Source organism: Danio rerio, chromosome 2 (assembly GCF_049306965.1).
Source record: "Danio rerio strain Tuebingen ecotype United States chromosome 2, GRCz12tu, whole genome shotgun sequence".
Lineage (NCBI taxonomy): Eukaryota > Metazoa > Chordata > Actinopteri > Cypriniformes > Danionidae > Danio > Danio rerio.
In genome coordinates this window covers 23,886,284-23,895,776 of record NC_133177.1, presented here as the reverse complement: position 1 = coordinate 23,895,776, position 9,493 = coordinate 23,886,284, and the positions used below count along the sequence as shown (strand labels likewise).

General features: G+C 34.7%; 1 protein-coding gene across 2 annotated transcripts in view; it reads left to right on the top strand.

Annotated features, from left to right (window-relative positions):
- Positions 1 to 6,285: 6,285 nt before the first annotated feature.
- LOC141378043 (nucleoprotein TPR-like) overlaps positions 6,286 to 9,493 on the top strand; it is a 37,695-nt gene continuing 34,487 nt past the window's right edge. For both annotated transcript variants that reach the window (XM_073924923.1, XM_073924921.1), the window contains exons 1-5: positions 6,286 to 6,433; positions 6,523 to 6,630; positions 6,723 to 6,943; positions 8,592 to 8,752; positions 8,842 to 8,969. In XM_073924923.1, the coding sequence (XP_073781024.1) occupies positions 6,383 to 6,433; positions 6,523 to 6,630; positions 6,723 to 6,943; positions 8,592 to 8,752; positions 8,842 to 8,969 (669 nt within the window). In that variant the 5' untranslated portion in view covers positions 6,286 to 6,382. The remainder of the gene's footprint in view (positions 6,434 to 6,522; positions 6,631 to 6,722; positions 6,944 to 8,591; positions 8,753 to 8,841; positions 8,970 to 9,493) is intronic.

The window sequence follows — 9,493 nt, the reverse complement described above, 5'->3', positions numbered from 1 at the left end:
TATCAATCCTTTTTAATGTTTCTTTATTTACCTCCAAGGAAAGCGCTGCATAGGTCAGTCGAGACAACCCTTCAGCTTTAGAGAGTAAAATTCTTCCTCTTATTGATAAGTCTCTCTGCAGCCACGAATTAAGTTTCTTTTGAGTTTTCAATATTAAAGGATCAAAATTGAGTTTGCATCTTGTTTTTTGGTCCTTATTTATTACAATTCCTAAGTATGTTATTTGATCTTTCACAGGGATGTTGCATATAATGGGAACATTACAGTTTTTAATTGCCATCAATTCACATTTTTTGATATTTAAACAAAGACCTGAAGCTTTGGAGAAGGATTCAATCAGTTTTAAAGCAAAAGGGATTTGTGAAGCATCATTCAGGAATAAAGTAGTGTCGTCAGCCAGCTGGCTAATAATAATTTGTCTATCATCAATTGTAATACCTTGTAAATTACTACTAGAAATGTGGAGAGCTAAAAGTTGTGAGGCTAGTAAAAATAAATATGGAGATATAGGACATCCTTGTCTCACTCCTCGTGACAAGCTGAATCTTGGTGATGTTCCAAATTTTAATTTAATACAGCTATTATTGTTTTTATATAATGTGCGAATGGCTCTACAAAAATAATCACCAAAACCAAACTTATCAAGAGCTTTAAATATGAATTTGTGTTCGAGCGAATCAAAGGCTTTGTAGAAGTCTAGAAAAAGTAGGAAACTGTCATTAGGGATAAGATCTTCATAATCTAAAAGGTCTAGAACTAATCTGATGTTATTGGTAATATGACGTTTCTCCATGAAGCCTGATTGCGACTCATCAATAATCGAGTTAAGCACATCTTTAATTCTTCTTGCTAAAATAGAGGCTAAGATTTTGTAGTCATTATTTAAAAGGGTGATAGGCCTCCAGTTTTCTAGACATTCTTTATCTTTATTGGGTTTGGGGATCAAGGTGATGACCCCTTGTGTCATAGTTGGTGGAAGAGCCTCTAAATCAAAACTTTCCTCAAACACTTTTAGTAAAAAAGGAGATAGTTCCTTATCAAACATCTTATATAGTTCAGCGGTGAGACCATCACTGCCTGGACTTTTATTATTTTTTAAACTTTTGATTGCCTGAAGAATTTCTGATAGAGATAAATCACCTTCACATGCTTCTTTATCCTCTAATGAGATTACTTTGTTTTGATTAATAGATTCAAAAAATAAATTGGCTGAATTATCACAGTATTTTGATGTATACAAATTATTATAAAATTGGGAGCAAAAATGAGCTATCTCCCCAGGATTTTCAAGTAACTTATCGTTTGCTCTAAGTCGAACAATAGAAGCATTTAAGGCATTGGATCTCTCCATCCTGAAGAAATAAGCTGAGTTTTGTTCTCCTTCTTCCAGCCATGTTTTTCTGGATCTGACATAGGCTCCCTTAGCTTTAGTTTTATATAGCTCATCTAATTTATTCTGCAATTTTAAATATTCTGCATTTTGAGCATCTGTCAGTGATTTATTAAAAGAAAAATCTGAAAGTTGTGATAGAATTTTGTCTTCATTTAATCTATTTTGCTTAGCTATGTCACCACCAAATTTTCTAAAAAATTTACCTAGTTCATATTTTAGGAGTTCCCAATTACGTCCATAAGCTTTTTGTGATTTGGCTTTTTCCCAGTAGATGTGAATAATCTCTTCAACCTGTTGCTTGGCCTTTTCATACTTAAGAAGAGAATTATTTAATTTCCAAATTAGAGATTTATTATTATTAATTGTAGTACTTTGTGACAAATTAATAAAGATGTAGATGGCATTATGGTCAGTCAGTGGACTATTGCTAATAGAAGTAGATATATTATTGTCTTTTAATGTTTTAGAAATCAACCAATAGTCAATTCTGGATTGTCTCGAGTGATCTTTGTTGCTCCAAGTGTACTGTATTATATCTGGATACATCTCTCTCCATATGTCGACTAAATCAAATTTATCTATAAGCGCTAAAAGATAGGAGCTTGTAGGAGCTGCTTTCCTTGGAGGGTATCTGTCTAGCATATTATTCATTACAATGTTAAAATCCCCACCTAATATTATAAAGGCTGTTGGATATTTTTTTATTGCTACGGAAAGTTTTTGATCTAACATGTTAAAAAAAGCGCAGTTGTCCGCAACAGAGTTGTATCCATATATGTTCACAATAATTACTATACATTGATTGACAACAATTATTATTAGCAAGAAGTGGCCTGAGGGATCAATATCAGTTTCCAGAACATTGCCATTGAAATTATACTTCATAATCGCTACTCCTGCAGAATGTTCTGACCCGTGTGACAGCCATATATCATTGCCCCATTGTGTCCTCCAAAATTTTGCATCTTTTGAGGTAGAGTGACTTTCCTGAAAAAAACAAAAATCTACTTTGTGTCTCTTAGAAAACAAAAATAAAGCTTTTCTTTTGATATTATTTTTTAAACCCCTGGCATTTAAAGAAAATAACGACAATGACATACAAATATAACAAGTAAACAATACCTAAAGAACTAGGTATAAGCTAAGATATGAATTAGAACAGAAGAAACTTTTTTAGAGTAACAATAAAAAAGCGATAGTTCGCTTGACTCTGCAACATTAGAAATATAAGTATAAGGGCTTTTCAATTAAAGTCTTTTTCATTTGCTTTACTTTTTCTTTTATATGTTCCTCCGTACAACCGGAAAAAAAATAGTAATAAAAACAATAATTAAGTTTCGTGTATAGTAAATGAAGACTTCAAAAAAAAAAAAAAAGTTAAGTATTTAAGAATAATGTCTATAAACGAAAGTCTCAGTAATTAAAAAATAAATGAAAAAAGGGAGAGAGGGGGGAAAAAAAAGTTAAAGGTCCCTCACTTGCGAGAGTGGTGACGACAACAAGTCCTTTAAATCTAAACTCAGTTCAAAAACACAGTTTATCCTTCCGTCTGGAGTTAAGGAAAAAGAAATAAAAAAAAGCTTGCGCTCACCCGAAAAAAAAAATATATAAAAAAAGTGCCGTGGTGAAATGTTGATGAGGACAGCATCATTTATCCTGGCTGATCTTTTGCTGAAATCCTTTTGCCATCCACATATGCAAACGGTCCTCTGAAGCCTGCTCTCTTCCCCTCCTTTCTCGCTCGTTCGACAATTGGCCAAAGTTTATTTCTGGCGTCTTTGGTGCTTTGAGTTAGGTCTTCAAAAATCCGGATTTTCTTCTCTTTGATGATATCCGCGGTTCTGGCATCCCTCCAGATCTGGTCTCGGACGTTGCGTGAGAGAAACTGCGCGATGATTCGGCGGCTGGGGCGAGCTCCGTCAGCGCGAGGACCCAGTCTGTGGGCCACATCGAGCGTGTAGATCAGCTGTTCTGCTATTACAGGAGAAACTTTACTGAACAAGTCAATCAAAACTTTGCGGACATCTTCGCCGCGCTGCTCCTGAATACCGGACACTCGTAGATTCCACCTCCGCTTGTAAGTATCGAGTTCCTCGCATTTATCCCGCAGCACACAGTTCTCCTTCTCCAGCGATTCCACTCTCTTCTGTAGCGTTGTCACATTGCCCGTTATTTCTTCTACTTGGTTATTCATAAATTCTAGCGCCTCGGTTACACTGTTTAGTGAATTGGTGTTATCTTTCACTGTTGTCTCGAGGGATTGCATACGAGTCAGCGACTCTAACTGCATTTTTTCAACTCGTTCCAAAACTTCCAGCAGGTGCGAGTTGGACACCGTTTGACTCTCCGACGCCCCTTTGTCAGTTGTTTTTGATTTTTTAGTCGGTGGATTAGGAGTTTCAGGTAAGGGAATTTTAATCGATGCATCATCCATCTTGAGCGCGGCATCCAGAGATCTCCTCGCATAAGAATGAGTGGCACTTCGAGCACCTCTGCGTTCTTCCATTGCACTCGTTTGAAAAATGTGAAAAATAAATAATAATAATAAAAAGATACTCCGGTCAGTAACAAGACGCTTTTTAGCCCTTTTACTTATCTAGCTATTATTAAATGGTTTAGCATGTGCAGAGCTTCAGCACATGGTTGTTAACCAGTCGCCATCTTGGAACCCTCACCCTTCTTCTGAATCTTCTTCTGAATCTTCTTCTTCTGAATCTTCTTCTGAATCTTCTTCTTCTGAATCTTCTTCTGAATCTGAATCATCTTCTTCTTCTTCTGAATCTTCTGAATCTTCTTCTGAATCTTCTGAATCTTCTTCTTCTGAATCTTCTTCTGAATCTTCTTCTTCTTCTGAATCTTCTTCTGAATCTTCTTCTGAATCTTCTGAATCTTCTTCTGAATCTTCTGAATCTTCTTCTTCTTCTGAATCTTCTTCTGAATCTTCTGAATTTATCCTGCAGGGTAATCATAAGTATCATTCCAGCCACACTACTTTTGCAGCGCCATTGTGGTCCAGTGGTCAGCACATTATGTTATCATGCGCTAGGATCCGTGTTCGATCCTCACCTGAGTTAATAACTTTACTTTTTTTCATTTTTATTGTTAAGACATATAAAACTGTAAGGTTGTTGAACATATGAAGTTCTAAAGCAGCTGTTTTATTAAAAAAGACGTGATAGTGTCATTACAAACTGAATGAAACTGAAAAAAAGATATTTACTTTGGTGAAGATCTTTATTTTTTTCAGTTTCATTCAGTTTCTAATGACACTATCACGTCTTTTTTAATAAAAAAAGCTGCTTTAGAACTTCAAATGTTTAACAACCTTAGTTTTAGATGTCTTACAATAAAAATGAAAAAAAAAATAAATAAAGCTATTATTTCAGATGAGGATCAAACACGAATCCTAGCGCATGGTAACCTAACGTGCTGACCACTGGACCACATTGGCACTGCAAAGGTGGTGTGGCCGGAATGATACTTATGATTACCCTGCAGGATATATTACGCTCATGGGGCTGCGAGACAATAAATAAGAAGAGCGGAGCTGCGGCAAAATAATGGATAAAAAGAGTGAGGATATGGACAAATAATTAAATTTAAAAAAAAGTGCGACGCCTGCTTTCTCCGTTCGCCATGCTGGAGAGGAACAGTCTGCGCAAAAGAAGCACAGAGTTGGTTTTATTGAATACAGCTCTCCTCTGATTGGCTGAAAGGTACGAGTAGCCCTGCCTCTAGCAGAAGAGTCTCAAAAATACACACAAGCGTATCCAGGGGGAGTCGTACATGAAAGAGGATTTGCACACTCATTCAGGATGAACTCGCAAGTTTTAAACATTCAAAACTTTTTGCACACTCTTATACATTTGCAAATGGTGTTTTGCATTTATGAAACGTATTTTATGAAAATGTATTTTTATTTTGTGCATGTGAAATTATTTTGTGAATATAAATAAATATTTTACGCACGTGAATTTGATTTTATGCACATGACTTTGGCTATGCATGTGTACATCGTGTCTTTTGCGTGAATTTCTTTTGAGACTAAACTGATTCCATACAGTTCAGAGTGGTTTGAATTTCACTACTGAAAATTCAAACACGGAAGAGCAAATCCACCGAAGCGCAGCTCCACAAGTCCCGATCCAAGCAAGCCATCATTCTTAAACTTGTGGCCTTTTTCTTGTAATAAACATAATTAGTTTTCAGACAGAATATTCATAACTTAACATAACATGCTTGAATTTTAGTAATGTTTTTAAGGTTTGAAAAGTGCTTACATTTTATTTTATTAAACTGCTTGAATTCAAATGCTTTCAGAATTTGTCTTAATAATTGACTATACCTATTTAAATACAATACAGTTTGTATGTAACGTATACACAGTTTAAACTATTTTTTTATCTGGAAAGACTTTAAATAAAATAGTTTTAAATGTGAATCCTTCTAAAATTGTAACATTTTTATCAAAAGTAAACCTTAAACTGTTTTAGATTTTTATCTTGCGTAGTATCATTATTATTATTTATGTATTTTAACTTGTGTATTATTTATAGCTGTTGATGACTTTTTTTTTGTTAGAATAAATTTATAATTATACAAAAATGGTATTTATAAAATGTGGTTGGCTAATCTTTTTTTTTTGTTTTTTTTTTTTGCCATGACATAGCCAAAAAATCCAATATGGCAATAACCTCAATTCTCTTCTCTATACATAGTTTAACAGTTATAGCGTGCTGGAAAACTTTACAAACACGCTTAGAAAATGCTTAAGAAGTAATTAAATTTGATTCTTAAAAAGTGTAAGAACCCTGAATTAATCTGTCCTGTTTTTGTGTTCAGTTGTACAATGCCTTTGTGGAGGCACAAGACCAGCTGCACCTTGAGAAGTTGGAGAACAAGCGTGTGAACAAGGTCCTTGATGAGATCGTGCTGGAGGTGGAAACCAAAGCTCCCATCCTGAAACGCCAGAGAGAGGAATATGAGAGCATGCAGAAGTCTATGACCAGTCTCTGTTATAAACTAGAGCAAGCTATGAAGGTTTGCACACATTTGAGAGCTAATGCAAAAAGAAGGAACAGGATAATGATGATTTTTAGTAGACGCTAATCCCTTTTTTTATCTTGTAGGAGGTCCATCGGCTACAAAAAGAAACGGATGAAGCCAATAAGAGAGCTTTAGTGCTTGAAAGAGATAATCAGAAATCAGAGAGACAGCTAGCCGACATGTCTGAGCAGGTAACGTTACAGTCAACGCTGAGATAAAGCACATTCTTTATGATCCCAAAATCTGATACATGTATCCACAATTTTGTTGGTTGATGATTCAGGTGCGTGTGCTTCTGGTGGAGGTGGAGGAGGCACGTGGTAATCAGGTAGTGCGTGAGGATGTGAGTTCTGCTGTGAGCAGTAGCTCTGAGGTCCAGGGTTCACGACAGGTGGCATTCCGCAGCATCCAAGAGCTTCAGCAGCAGAACCAGAACTTACTGGTCAAGATCAGAGACCTGGAAGAGCAGAGAGAAAAAGACCAGAACCAGGCTAAGAGTGCAAAGTACTGATCAATTTTTTGTATTTTAAAAGTATTGATTACTATCAGCGGGCCATGTCCCAAAAATTTTAAATAAGTCTTTCAGAAGCAGTAATCTATTAAAAAGATCTAGAGTAGATTTAAAGGGAAATCTCACCCAAATATTCCTTATAATTTACCAGGCCTGTCACAATAATCAATATATTGACTTACCAAACAACACATGGATATGGTCTTTTGGTTATGCAATATACAGTTGAAGTTAGAATTATTAGCCCCCCTGAATTATTAGCCCCCTGTTTATTTTCTCCCCAATTTCTGTTTACCGGAGAGCAGATTTTTTTCAACACATTTCTAAACATAATAGTTTTAATAACTAATCTCTAATAACTGGTTTACTTTATCTTTGGCATGGTGAAAGTCAATAATATTTGACTAGATATTTTTCAAAACACTTCTATACAGCTTAAAGTGACATTTAAAGGATTAACTTTGTTAATTAGGCAGGTTAGGGTAATTAGGCTATTTATTGCATAACGATGGTTTGTTCTGTAAATTGTTCTGAAAATGTTCTTGCTCTGTTAAACATCATTTGGAAAATATCTAAAAAAGAAAAAAAAAAAAAAACTTAAAGGTGGTTTAATAATTTTGACTTCAACTATATATCGCCCATACATAAAACCCCATTCTAGCAACATTTTAGCTGATTGTGTAACGTGTTTATCTTTATGGACGTGTCAGTGTCAGTATGGTGTTTACTATAAATTACTTTAGTATATTTTTATAAGTGTATCTGACAAGTGAAAATAGATCTGGTATTGCAGCCTGTTACTTTTTAACTTTGCGCTTTTTTGTTAACATTTATTATTATTTATTATTTAGGATATGCATGATCACATTTTAATTCCAATGCATAATTATTAAATTGTTAAAATGACTATAATTAAATATTTGCACTTGCATTGTGATGCTATTATATTGTCTTGGCGTTATATAATGAGTGTCTTAAAATGGACCTAAAATGCCAATAATACCGTGTATCGCAATATATAATACAGCAAAAAATGGGTATCATGACAGGCGTATTATTTACTTGTGCTCAAGTGGTTAAAAATGTTTATGAGTTTCTTTTTTCTGTTTTAACTCAAAAGATAAAATTCTGAAGAATGTTGGGGAAAACAGTCATTGACATCCATAGTAGAAATAATAATACAAAAAATACAATTAGTCAATGGCTGTTTTTATTTTTAGTTGATTTTTTTAAGCATTCTTTAGTAAATCTTCCCTTGTGTTTTACACATGAAAAAAACGTTTTATTATTTATTTTATTATTATTTATTATTATTATTATTATTATTATTTGTTGCACAACCATATTAATTAATTGCAATGATTTGTTTCAGTCGTTTGAATTTCCCTAAACCTGAAATGCCACCAGTCATTTTAAGAAATCTTCAGAAAAAAAGAGGGGGCAAAGTCTTATTTTGCAATACAAAGATGAACGGAAGGCAAATGTTTTTCAAATGTATGCAAAGTAACCCGTTGTGGTTTTAATTAATTCCTACAAGTATTATCAGTCAATTAGAAGACAGAAGACATAGAATCAGTCCATGTCCTCCTATACTTTATTAACTATTTGAAGGTCATTAAAAATTCACCTCCGTTATCTCAGGCAAACAGAATTGGAACAAAGTCTGGAGAAGGTTCAGAAGGAGCTGGAGCAGATCAAGGAACAGCAAAACCATCAGAAGCTGCTGGCTGAATCTGCCATCCGCCAGAGAGACATGTACCGTATCCTTTTGCAGACAGCCGGAGTCGAGCTTCCACCACAGGGTGAGAAATTATTGCTTCACTTTTATTTTCCTAATCTATAATCCAAGTGTAAACTGAAGTGCAACTCATTTGCTGGTGATTGTGTTAAGGTTCAGATGGTGGATCTCAATCCACTACTCCCAGCAGGCCAGGACCCATGGCCACTAGATCCACACCACTAAGGGCTGCTGCTGCAGAATCTTTCCAGGCAACCCAGTCTAAAGCAGCACTTAAACAGGTTAGACATATCGTCTCACTGAAGTTCTTCACTTTAAGTAGAAAAATTAAGCTTATCCAAAGACTACATTTTATTTATTTATTTATTTGACATGGACATCACAATTACACTGGACAACCAAATTCATTTAAATGTTATAGCAGGTTTGCTAGCTCTCCAGTCCATGGGGGCTGGACATATAAAATAATATGGATGCATATACATGACATTTTAATTCTTGCATGATCAAATAACCCATTGTAGACTATTTGTGCAAACACTGCTGTATTGTTTTTAACCCATTTTTAAGAACTACTAAAAATATTTATATTACTTTGCAATTTAGGGCTAACGGGTAAATCATTCTACAATTTGGTTCCCTTAACAGAAAAAACTTGATACCAGACAGTCATTATTAGCACTTGCTCATGTGACTTTGTGAGAGGTTTGATGCGTACTGATTAGATCAGAAAACTGCATTGGAACATGATAACATTTAAAAAAAAACTGTAAAATAATTAAATTTAATAAAACTATCAAAACTA